Here is a 12,970-nt window from a genome sequence, read left to right on the forward strand (position 1 = left end):
CAAGCAGCAGCCGCTGTGTAGGGAATTATGTTTTTCTTTTCCCCTAGACTAGCTTGAGTCTGAACTCACCTGGGAGAGCTGAGGTTCCAGGTGGAATTCCCTCTGTAGGCCAGGCTGGACTCGAACCCAGAGATCCACCTGCCTTTGCCTCTCAAGTGCTGGGATTAAAGGTATATGCCACCAGCTTCTCTACATTTTTTTTTTTACCTACTTGTTTTGTGTGTGTTTGTTTATATGAATGTAACATGATGCATTTGTGGAGGCGAGAACACAACTTGCAGTAAGAAATGAGGGCCTTTCACCACACAGCTCCTGTGGACAGAATTCAGGTTTTCAGGCTTGGTGGCAAGTACTTTTACTTGCTGAGCCATCTTACCAGCTCTAGGCCTCCTTTTTTGTTGTTTTAAAACAGGGTCTCAAGAAGTTCAGGCTGGCCTCGAACTTGCTATGTAACTGAGAACTGGCTTGATCTTTTGATCTTGCCTTTACAGAATTACAGCTGCTTTGTATCTCATTTTATTCCTATCTGAGAGACATCTCACCTCTGAAACCTATACTTTGAGGTTATGAAGCTCCTTATCCCCGTGGCTTCCAGGACTTAAAGAGACACTTTCATGCACAAAATGTGCAGTCTGTGGCTACAGGTAGGGAAGCAGTGTTTCCTGCTCCATAGCTCTATCTGACTTCAACATTTAACAATTTACTTAATGGGGGCCTAAAACAAGATAAAAAAAACAAACAAACAAACGAACAAACAAATCATTTTCTCCTGTCTCCCTATAGTTCCAGCAATTTACCATATGACTTCTCAAGTCAGAAGACACAAAAGAAATCTTCACAGATCAATTTAGTACAATGGGTAAAGTATGCCTTCACTTGGATGACTGTCAGTCAGACAGTTGGCCACAGAGCATAGGTGTCTAGAGCTAAGACGGCATAAACCCTTCCCACATGGGCTGCTGCTGGAGTGCTGAGCACCGATCCCCAGCCTGAGATGTAGGTTAAGTTCACAGTGAAGACCCACCCTAGGAATCACCTATAACTTTGTATGAAAGACTGAAGAGCTGCGGCCTCACAGAACCCGGAAGGCAGGCAGTTCCCTTCACTCAGCATTGAGGAAGGAGCTGCTAGAGCAGTGGGGACGGTAGTCATTCCTTCTTTCCGCAGCTCAGTTAAATAGGGCAGCCCCCACCCCTTGTCCCAGGGGAAAATCTCTCACCCCACAGCCCTTCAACTGGCCCTGCTTTACCAGAATTAGCAACAACAAAGGACCTGCCTGTGCTAAGGACACTCTCTTTCCAGTGAGGCACAAAGTACACCCAACAATGCAGCTGCCTCTTGCACAGGAATGACAAATGACAAACTCCCCTGTGAAGTTATATGGATGGAAACTCCACAGGGTCTCGGCCAGTGTCATATATGTTTTTAAGGATGATGCTACCACTGTCACACATGCGCTGTCCCACTGTGTGCTAAGAGCTTGACAAGGCCCATCTCTCATCACTACGACAACACCGCCAGGTCAGGTCTGCCATGCCTAGGGACATTCACATATGGGGTTACTTACAACACAGTGTCTCTAATGGAAGAGAGGGACAGTGACAATTGAGGTGCTGACTGTGTGCTCACCACTTATGAGAGCGAACTCTAAGCAAAGCACGATACTGCCTCTTCTGTTAACCTCAGAAACCCACAGGCTGGATCCAGGGTCACCTTCATTACAAGTAATGAAAGTGAAGCTCAGCGAGGTGAAACACTTGCTTAGGTCCTCCCTGTGACACACACAGGACTCCAACCCCATGGCTCCAACCCTAAACTCTGCAGACAAAGGGCTGAAACATGTTTATGGAGTACTTCTGCTGGGGCTTGTCCAGCCATACATCACCCAGGTGAATAGTCCGAAGCCCAAAACAGTACAGAGGGTTTGAATGTGGGGCCGCTTCTTAGAGGGTCGGGGAAGCTGGTGTCTTACACACAACCCCAGAGCAGTTTCACTTTGCTCTCTCATTACAACTTTTATTTTTTGGCGGGGAAGGGGCGGGTGTGTTGAGAAAGCAGTGTACCACTGCCAGGCGGGGAGGACAAAGGATAACTTGTTGGAGTTGGTTCTCTCCTTCAACCATGGGGGTTCTAGGGGCTCAAACTCAGATTGTTAGGCTTGGGGGTAAGTGCCTCAGCCCACTGAATCATCTTGGCAGCCTCATGCCAATTCACAACTGTTCGTTTAGCAAGTCATCCACTTGCCCACCCAACCAGACACATAGCCGCACATTTAAGTGAGCACTTACTCTGTGCCAGGCACTAAACAGGCTATTTTTAAGGAGGTAATGGTGAAGTGAGGATGTGTGCCACGGGATCTAGACGATCCCAGCCCCCACTAATGTAGGTTTGGGGGATCAAACTCAGGTGAGGTTTCCTCAGCAAGTTCTTTTATTCACCAAGTCATCCGTCAGCCCCATATGTGCTTTTCCTTGGGTGTGTGCATCTGACTCCCCTGTACTAATGTGTGTGTGTGTGTGTGTGTGTGTGTGTGTGTGTGTGTGTGTGTGTCTGACTTCCCTATACTAATGTGTGTGCGCATCCGACTCCCCTGTACTAAGGTGTCCTCACCTCCGTAGCCAAACAGTTACTAGAGGCCTTTCCTGATCGCTCGAACTTTCCTCCCATTGATTGCCATCACCCCATCTCAGAGCCTCCATGCTTAGATCGTGGTAAACGTCTTCTTACTGACTTATGTGTGTCTCCCCCTCCCCAAATGTACGCTGGATCACACACCACCTGTCTTATTCACTGCTACGATTTCAGGGTCACCAACTGTGTTTCGTCTGCAATATGCCCTCCATGAGTATTTGCCGAATAAAAGATGAATGGATGAACAGATGTGCAGGCTCAAGTGCAGGGAGGTCCAGGCGGTTGGGGCACAGACAATAGGGAGGGCAAGAGTTAAGTCTGTAGAGTCTAGACAGACACACCAGCCTCAAAAGCCCTGTGATGAACCTAGATTGTACTCCTTAGGTGACTAGGATGTAAGTCCTTCAGTCCCAAGACAGACTGGAAGCAAGGATGGGAAGCAGGGCTGGAGACCAGGAAGACTCGGGGTGTCTTCTGGTAAGCCCTCACCTGTCAGCTTTGTGAGCTGCAAATGCAAATGGGCCTTCTTGCTCAGGGTCATGGCTCCCTGAGAAAATCAAAGCATCCTCAGACAAGCTGGCAAGATGGGTGTCAAGAAAACCCCAGGGAATCAAACATAGTCCAGATGAGATGGTGAGAATATAGGGATGGAGAAAGACTGGATGGGACAGTCATCCTCCTCCCATCCCATGACCTTGTGTAGGAAACAAGATGGTGAAAATCAGAGGTGCAGAAAGGAATTCCCTGGGAAGGGGCTAGAGGAAGAGGGGGACTTCGGGGAGCTGAGGCTGAGCTACACACACTGCTAGGAGATACAATGGCAACAGAGAATGTGAAGTTTGCTCAAAGACTCACAGTTGAAGCTGGAAGGGTGCACTGGGTTGGGGGTGGGTTAGGGGGTAGCAATGATGTCACCATGCCAAGGGCTACAGAAGCCACATCTGACGGGGTGTGCCAACTACGTTTCAGCTCTTCACTAAGTAACCATGGTTAATCACTGGAAGGGTTTCATGAACTGTGAGAAACTGACTGTGAGAAGTGTAAGTCATTGGCACACAGTGACGGCAGGGAAGCTGGAGTCTGAAAGACTTCAGAGACTATAAGCTCCAGGGAAGAGGTGTCAAAACAATAGGAATGGAGAGGGGAAGGTTCGGTGGTGTGGAGAGATGGCTCAGAGGTTAAGGGCACTGGCTGCTCTTCCAGAGGACCTGGGTTCGATGTCAAGGACCCACATGGCAGCTCATGACCATCTGAAATTCCAGTTCCAAGGGATCTAACACTCTCTTCAGACCTTCGGTGGGCACCAGGCACCAGATACCCACAGAATACATGTAGGCAAAACTTCATACACACAAGATAAAAGTAAAACAGACAATGCTGCAGGAGAAGGTGAGGTGCATCAGCAGCCTGGGGATGGCTACTGGTGTTCACTCACTCATCCCAAGAAGCCATTCCCAGGTCCTCAGCCTGAAGCCCCCACCCTTCCCATGGAAACAAATCCTTTCTTCTGCTTTCGGTTCGTATGGCCTAGTGGCATCAGCAAGTGCCTCCCCGGTCACTGTGGATGGCTGAGAGCCTCAGTGTAATCGAGGTCAGCTCGAGGTCAGCCTGTCTAATCAAAATGGATCTCAACGCTGCCTGTCTCTGTTGCTGGGCTTTAGACAGGATAGCCAGACTGCTGCAGGCCCCTCAACCTCAGATTCAGATGTTTCTGGGACCTCCCCACAGAGTCCAAGACTGAATCCAGTCTGAGAGGATGACAGTGTCTGAGCCCCATCTATAGCCAGATGTAGCTTGAACTCTTCAGGGACATGAAACAATAAATCCTCATCCCCTCCCTCAGTCACCTACAGTCAGCAGCACTGATAGATGCCACCGTTCCTAAAGGAAGTATGTGACAGATCTGGGTGAGAGCTACAAGATGGGAGACTGCTACAGAGGCATGGGGATTGGGGGCAGGTGGCTGCAGGGGTTGGGGTGGGGCAAGAGATGGCTGGGGGGGAGGCAGGACATAGCTGCAGAGGCAGGGGGTGGGGAATGGGGGGGCACCACTAACAAGGAGAGAGGGAGCCAGTGAAACATTGGAGGAGAGGCAAGATTCTTTCCTGACAGACAAAACACTGTAACTAACCAAATGTCTGAACATCTTAACAGCTAGTTATTAAGTCTATCCATTTTGTTGACCAAATCCTTAACAAGGGGAAATAGTATCATGTCTTTATTCTCAATTAGAAGGGAAGAGTTCTCCCAGATTTTGAAAGGGAAGAACCTTGAGCAAATATGATGGGATTTTAAGAGTTTGTTAGAAGAAAAATAGGTATAATATTCCCAAAAACAGTTTAAGATCTTAAAAGGCAAGGATTCCTTCTAAAACTGATAGTCACTGTAATTCTTCGGGTAGGACTAGAGTGGTCCAAATCTTGGCTAGAGAAGTAAGTCTCACACATTCTGGCACATGGCACTTGCAGCTACAACACTCTCCTGCCTACAGCATTCTCTGCTGGTCTTTACACCACTGGGGACAAGTGATACTGCTGAGTCCAGTGGCTCATGCCTGTGATCTCTGCACTTGAAAAGCTGAGGCAGGAGGACTACTGTGAGTTCAAAGCAGCCTGGTTACAAAGTAAGATGCTATTTTTTTTTTAAAGATGACACTGACTGTTTACACAGCAGATCAGAAAACACCAAAGGTTGATAGAACAACTGCCAGTGATGACGTATGAGCCAATACTCACAAGTGGAACACACCATGTTGCTTACAGGACAGTTTGGTGGAGTTACATAAAATAAAATGGGGTCAATCTGAAGAACCTGTGTGAAAAGCTGGTGGAGGGGTTTTGATATAGGACTATTTATATCAATAGCATTAGAAAACAGGCTCAAGATGGTCAAGGCTTTGTACCTGTCTGAATACCCAGCATGGCCACGTGGTAGGTACCACGTGGTGCATGCCACACCAGTGGCCAATTAAACAGTCACCAGGGTTTAGATGAGGTTTTCATTCCAAAAGTTCATGGGGGCTGGAGAGATGGCTCAGCGGTTAAGAGCACCCGACTGCTCTTCCAGAGGTCCTGAGTTCAATTCCCAGCAACCACATGGTGGCTCACAACCATCTGTAAAGAGATCCGATGCCCTCTTCTGGTGTATCTGAAGATAGCTACAATGTACTTATATATAATAAATGAATAAATCTTTAAAAAAAAAACAAAAAAAAAAAAAACAAAAGTTCACGGGTTAGAAGTCTGGTTCAAGTGTGACAGGAGTAAGAGATGGGGCTTAGTGCCAGGTCAAGGCAATGAAGATGCTGCACTAAAAGTAACTGATACCTGTTGCCCTCTTGCAGGAGGTCCCATCATAGTGTCACCTGCCTTTGAGACAGTCCAAATGGGCTGTGTGTGTACCCGTGGTAGATTCCAAATCATGCTATTAAGACTTCTGCCTCCCAAACTGTGGGGTTAAGTAGACATTTTTCTTTTTATATTACCCAGACTTCGGTATTTTGTTATAGCAGCAGAATACAGACTGATATAGTGATCTATGTCTACTGGTATTAAATAATGGAGATCTTGTTTATGCTTTAAAGTGGCAAGAAGGCCAGTGAGATGGTCCAATTTGCTACCAGTCTTCCTGGGACCCTTCTTTCATGCAAGAACAACTTCTAAAAGTTGTCCTCTGATCTACACAGTGGTGCCACAGCATAACTCTACACACACACACACACACACACACACACACACACACACACACACACCACATCAGGTTCTATGGCAGCCGTAGCCATTAGATGCTGTCTAGAAGAGCTTAAAGCCTACTGAGAGACATGTGCTGGTATTTGCAGTCTCCTCCTAAAGGCACTTGCTCCAGAATGGCCTTGAGAGAGCTGGCCATCTTGAACACAGCATGAATGGTGGCACTGCAGCCCCAGGGGACTTCTGTGGCTCCCACCCTGGAGATCCCCCATGGGGACTGACCTTTTCAATGATGATCGAGACAGCACCTGTGCAGCCTGGTTCATGGCCCTGACCCAGGCGTTCATGTCCTCCAGGGTGTCAGCACTGAAGTAGTAGGTCCTCATGCCCGAGTGCTCTGCCTGAGAGCCCGCTGTGGTGGTGCTGTAGATAAGAGCCCTCATCCCTGTGTGCACAGCCTGTAAGCAGGAGGACAGACAGGTTAACACACGCTCTCTGGGAACAAGAATAAGGGCACCCTGGCTGTCTTCCTGCTTCTAGACGAAGCCCCGGTGTTGGCCAGGTGGTCTCCACATCTGAAAAATGTCCCAGCCTAGATGCTTCTTTTTTGCTGTTGTCAGACCCAGAGACCGATATGGCTCAGTTTGTTTCAGCTGGCATGGAACGTGAGTTGTGCCTAAAGAATCAGCTGCTGTCTTTTCAGAAAACACTGAGGAACTGGACAGAGCTAGAGCTGATCAACATCTGACTAAGAATTCTGGGAAGCCTAGAAAAAGGCACAGGGGATGAGTCCTGATTAGTACCTTGGCTGACTCCTATCAGAATCCTCTGCGGAGGAGGCAAGGGTACCCCTTAACCTTGCAGTGAAAACCTCACTCACTCTGCACAGGAAGATGGTGTAGAAATGGGAAGGCTGTCAAAGTACCCACCCTGTGGGCCCTAGATGTGGCACACTTTTAGTCTCTTTATAATCCCAGCAGCCTGGAGGGGTAGGCACAGACCTGTTTGCAGATGAGGCAAAGGGATCTGAGAGGTTTGGTAACTCTCCCACACATGGCATCTGGAAATAGGTTCTGAGGGAGATTACCATCCCTGGACACTCGGGGCGATTACCATCCCCAGACACTGCACATTTTACAAACTCCGTGAGAAAGGAGCCTTTCCGATTTTGTTCCCCACTACACACCCAGGAGGTGCCCGGCATAGACATGAGCTCACTATTTGTTGACTAAAAGAACATGAGCAAAGAGTTGGAACCCTGGTCTGACTCCCAACCCAAGGTTCTCTGTGTAAAGCTCACAGTGCCATGAAAAACTGAGATCTAATTTGACCTAGAATAAAAGGCAGGCTGTACTGATGACCAGCCAGAGAAAACAGCTATAGACTGGAGGAAAGTGGTGTGCTTTCAGTATGGATGACCAAAACCTCTCAGACGAGCCTTTGGCATTTACTCCTCCCCACACTGGACATCCAGGTCCACAGTGCATACTAACTACAGGCCCACTTCTCCCATTAGTATGTCTGCTCTACCCAGCCCAGAGCCCAGAGACACTGTGCAAGCTTAGCCTGCAGCCAAGAACCCCACAGTTGCAGAGAAACCTCCTATCTCCCCCTCTGAATATCTTAGGTGTCCTTTCGGTCCCCTCTGCTTCAGCAAGCAGGAGCTATGGCAATAAAAACAAGAAGAGACTCATGCAGACTTCACCACATACCAGCAGAAATCCTTAGACAGGTTCCCCTGGCCCATGAGGCCCAAGATCTCTGCATGTCTTCCCTTCCTTCTCTGCCCACCACAGAGCATTCTGGGGCATCTCTTGTCCACCAGTCACAAATGCAGGGGGGTCTGTAGTGCAGTCTTTTGAAAGAGCAAGTTCCTGAGCTACAAGCACCCTCAGAGGCAGCCCTGTCCCGCAATCAGCCTAGAGCACACTTCTAGCATGCAAGTACAGTTCTGCAGTCTGTCGGCAAATGGGCCACGGCAAGTGCAGCCACCACAGAGGAGCCATGCACGAGCACATGGAACCTGTTCTCTAGTCACGCGACCAGCAGACTTATGCCCAGCTGCTCCCCTGCAGACCAGGTTTCCAGCTTCGCTCTGTGAGGCAATCAGGTGCTCTGACTGGAAAGGTAAGAAAGACACAAGTTCCCCTGTCACTTGGCCCAGTGACCTAAACTCAAAGTGTTTTGTACCTGAAGAAGTATCCATGGCTCAGTGAGAAGACTGGGAGCTGGTCCCTTCCTGTCTGCTCTGCTCCTCAGCTAGCACAACCCTAGTTTACGTTTACATGACTTTATATGACTGCACCCAAAGGAAACCACAAAGACGGCTGTGTTCATATGATACTAAGAAGGAAGCCCAGCTCCTCCCCCCTCAAGCCCCAAGATCAAATTTCAGGACAGCAAGAAGCTATGTGGGTAACAAAGGAGCATCCAAAGGCCACCAACTGACTGACATTCTCAAATGTACTCCCTGCACAGTAATTCACCATCACTGAGTGCTACCACCTGGGAAGAAGCACTGCACTAGAAGCCAGAGGACGGCCTTTTACAAGGCTGAGACCACTCACAACCACGTCTGAGAAAACACCTGTGGATGAGCACCCCGGCAGAACAATTGCTGCCAAGAGGTGAGCAGCTACAGCTCAGTGGGTAATAACGCTTGCTCTGAGGGCATGAGGACCTGAGTTTGAATCCTCAGAACCTACAGAAAGTCAGATGTGCCTGTGTGTATCTATAACCCCAGTGTTAGGGACACAGAGACAGGTTGGATCCCCAGAGCTCACCAAACAGTACCCTAACCAAAATGGTGAGCTTCGGGTTCAGTGAGAGACCCTATGTCAAGACAATAAGGATCACATTGAGAAAGAAAGACACCTATGGTTCTGAATTGTACATACACACTTATTGCAGCCAACACACACACACACACACACACACACACACACACACACACAAACTCTAACATAGTTTTGGAGGTTGTAAAGGAGTGTCATCTGAGATGGACATTAAAGCTGCCTTCCTCCTGACAGGCGACTCCTGGATAGGAGGAAAGGACGCTCAGACCCCGAGAAGCACAAGCATTGGTGTACATGCTCATAGATGAAGCCAGCACGGCCGGCCTGAGAGAGCAGAGGGGAGGGTGGCATGTGGTGAGGCTATGATGCTGCCAGGGCTGGGTCTTCAGGGCCTTGCAGGTCACATTAAGGGTTTGTGTTCAGTTATAGAGGGAGTCAAACTGGGCCAAGCAAGATCAGATCTTGGAAAGACCACTGAAGTACAGAAAGGAAAGGAAAGACCACAAAAAGACACTTTCCAGCATCTCTCTCACACCCCACAACGAAGTATGGAGATAAACTACACACAGCCATGACACACTCCCATGATGCTACTCCAAAGGCCATCTCTCCTGGTCCCCAGTCATTTTCCCCCATGATACTCAACCCCAGTGTGACAGTTTGAAGGAAAACTTCCCCCTTAGGAAGACTTAGTTCCAAAGCGGTGCTGTTGGATGAGGCTCAAGACGGTGCAGCCCTGATGGAGGGAGCACGCTACTAGGGGTGGGCTCTGAGACTAAAGCACAAGCTACCTCCAGTCCCCGCTCTCTGGTTTGTACTCATAGTGTAAAGTGAGAACTCTTAGCCATCCCTGCTGCCCTGCCTGTCACACCTCCCTGCCATAATGAGCTCATCCCTCTGGAATATAACCCAAAGTAAACCCTTTATTCCATCCACTGCTTTTGGTCACGGTGTTTACCACAGCAATAGAAAATTACCCACAAAGGGGAGATGTCCTGAAAAAGACTCGGCCACTAAAGATAACTCTAGAAGCCACTGAACATAATTATTTCAGAGCAGCTCCTGAGCTACAGAATACAAGAGTGGCCAGGTGATGAGCCTTTTGTTTGTTTGTTTGTTTGTTTGTTTGTTTATGAAGATAGTATCGCACCATGTAGTCCTAGCTAGGCTAGACCGGGCTGACTTACAGAGATCTGCCTGCCTCTGTCTCCTGGATACCAGGATTAAAGTGTGGGCCACCAAGCCTTGTCATGATTCTATTCTTAAGTCATTTACACCTTGTTAGCCTGTGTCTGAGACCCTCTCGCTTCCTAACCTCCCTTTCTTGTCCACAAAAACAGCTACATGGGAAGGGTGTTTTTTCTGAGAACACTGAGACAAGAGAACAATACCTTAAAGGAATACTTGCGGCTGATGCGATCCTCGGGGGCCACCGGGGAGATGACGTAGCTGGGCAGAGGGATGCTCCCGAGAACGGCTTCTTCTCGGCTGTCTTTGGATGGAAAAGCACATGTTCTTGGGATCCTACCCAGGTCATTTACCGAGGCTGCACGGGCACCTTCCCTTGTATCAAATGCTTACCAGCACCTCTGCATTAAGGACTGGACCACAGAAGTGAGGCTGACAGGGCAATTTCCCCAAGGGCAGAGAAGGGCATGGGGGTACTCTCAGCTCACCATGCTGGTGAACGGGCAGTATGCTATGTGCTATGAAACATTCCCCCCATCCCCACTCCTTACCCCACCCCACAGAGTGATAGAGTTGGCCCTGCTGTTCTTGAACTCAGACATTTCACATGCTGCCTCTCCACCAGACACCACCCTAAGCCCAGTGTCCCACCCTTCTGTGACAGCCCTTGTATCTGGTCCCACCTCTTGAGCCTCATGTCCTAAATAATCCCTATGCGAGATTACCCTGCCCACACAGATGTGTCTGTCCTTCCACCTCCTTCTGTATCTAGTATTTTCTCAGTATAAGTTTTGTCTTTGTAGTGACTGTTTCTTTCCATACTGGCAAAGTACTACCCATCTTTAGAAGCCAAACACAAATCCTAAGCCTTCTCAGGATTCCCAAACGACAATCCCTTGTCATTTCCCTTGAAGAACCTATGGGCGTCAGTGTCTTCAGTGTCACTCAGCAGCATCTATGCTTGTCTTCCTCTTCTATAGCAGATTCCACACGGCCCAGCCCCTGACTTCAAATATGCTCCATAAATGCTCAAACAGGCAATTCGACTTGAGTGTCCTGTTCAGGAGCACAGGAGAGACACCCAGAGGACAGGGTGATTCCCCTGCTTCCCAGCTCTCCGGGGCCTCTAAGGTAACCTAGGTCCAAGTGGGGTGAAAGCTCATGTGACTCTGGGTCTTGAGACTGTAACTGAATCCTACTTGCTTAAATTCAACAGTTTGAACTTCTGAGGACTGGACTGGTAAAGCCACAGCCATACATGTCAGTGAATCCTCTTGCAGGGTAACATGCTAAGAAATGCAGGCCACTGTTGTAACAACTAGATTTGAGAAACTCCCATCTGTACATCCTCTTTAGTACAAGGAACCCTTGGCGATCTGAGGCTCCAGCTCACCTTTATAATAAAACAAGCAGTAATCAGCCAGCACGAACCAGCGTCTTTTCCACAGCCTCATCCCAGAGCTGTCCTGCAAGGCACAGAGAATCAGTGAGGGCAGCCCTGGAGCACTCCACACTCTATCCCCCACTCACCTGAAGCTGATCCCGGAGCTAAGACCTGCCCATAGCCACTCTTTCTTTACATTTTTATATTTAAGGTTTATTTTGGGGGCTAGAGTCTGGCCTTCATGGTACCAGGCGTGCACATGGTACACAATTATACACACAGGAAAGATCCCATACATTCAAAATGAATCTAAAGGTGTGTGTGTGTGTGTGTGTGTGTCCCTATCCATCCATTGGGGTCACAGAGTGTTAGATCTCCTGGAGCTAGAGTTACAGGCCATTGAGAGTCACTAAGAACTCTGCAAGAGCTGTATATGCTCTTACTCAATGAACTAACTTCTCAGAGCTTCTCTTTTATTTATTTTTTTGTTTTGTTGTGGGGTTGTTTTTGAGACAGGGTTTCTCTATGTAACCCTGGCTGTCCTAGAACTCTCTCTGTATACCACGTTGGCCTCAAACTCAGATATCTGCCTGCCTCTACCTCCCTAGTGCTGGGGTTAAAGGCATATGCTACAGTGCCCCTTTTATTTATCTCTCATCCATCCATCCACCCATCCATCCATCCATCCATCCATCTATTATCTATCTATCTATCTATCTATCTATTTATCTATCTATCTATCTATCTATCTATCTATCTATCTATCTAAATGAGTCAGTTTCATGTGGATGGTGAAGATGAAGCCCAGGCTGGTTTTAAACTCACTACATACGTAATCCAGGATGACCTTAACTGTCTTTCTAATCTTCCGCTTCCACCTCCTGAATGCTGGGATCACAGGTAAGCCAGAGCTTGCCTGGTTTATGTGGTCCCGTGATCCAGTCTGTGCTCTCTGCTGACTGAACTGCATCTCTGACTCCCTATCACTCAACAAAGCGATGAACATCTTACTGAATAGCTACTCTTGGAAAAGGACATTAAACTTAAATTAACTGATGGTTTATAGTCCCTCCCCCTTTCAACAAATATGTTATTGAATAGCTAATCTTTAAATAGACATTAATCTTAGACTCACTGAGGGCTTATCACAGGAAGTAAGGTTTTCTGGTCTCCTAGAAACAAGTTATTATAACTAATTTTCTTCTAGAAAGGAAAATTCAAAAATAGAATTTACCTATTGATAATAAGTTCTTACTAAAATGTGTGTTCTTACTAAAATGTAA

At 47.9% G+C, this 12,970-nt stretch overlaps 1 protein-coding gene across 44 annotated transcripts in view; it reads right to left on the reverse strand.

Annotated features, from left to right (window-relative positions):
• The window catches only part of Plekha7 (pleckstrin homology domain containing A7), a 181,754-nt gene that overhangs the window by 43,818 nt on the left and 124,966 nt on the right, over positions 1 to 12,970 (reverse strand). For 38 of the 44 annotated variants that reach the window (XR_015636540.1, XR_015636535.1, XR_015636531.1 and 35 more), the window contains 3 exon segments: positions 11,697 to 11,769; positions 10,507 to 10,607; positions 6,603 to 6,778 (listed from right to left, as the gene is read on the reverse strand). Coding sequence is in view for 41 of the 44 variants with exons in the window: in NM_001432448.1 (NP_001419377.1) it covers positions 6,603 to 6,778; positions 10,507 to 10,607; positions 11,697 to 11,769 (350 nt within the window). In the remaining 3 variants the exon portion in view is untranslated. 44 annotated transcript variants of the gene reach the window in all.

Source organism: Rattus norvegicus, chromosome 1, assembly GCF_021556685.1.
Source record: "Rattus norvegicus strain SHRSP/BbbUtx chromosome 1, alternate assembly SHRSP_T2T, whole genome shotgun sequence".
Lineage (NCBI taxonomy): Eukaryota > Metazoa > Chordata > Mammalia > Rodentia > Muridae > Rattus > Rattus norvegicus.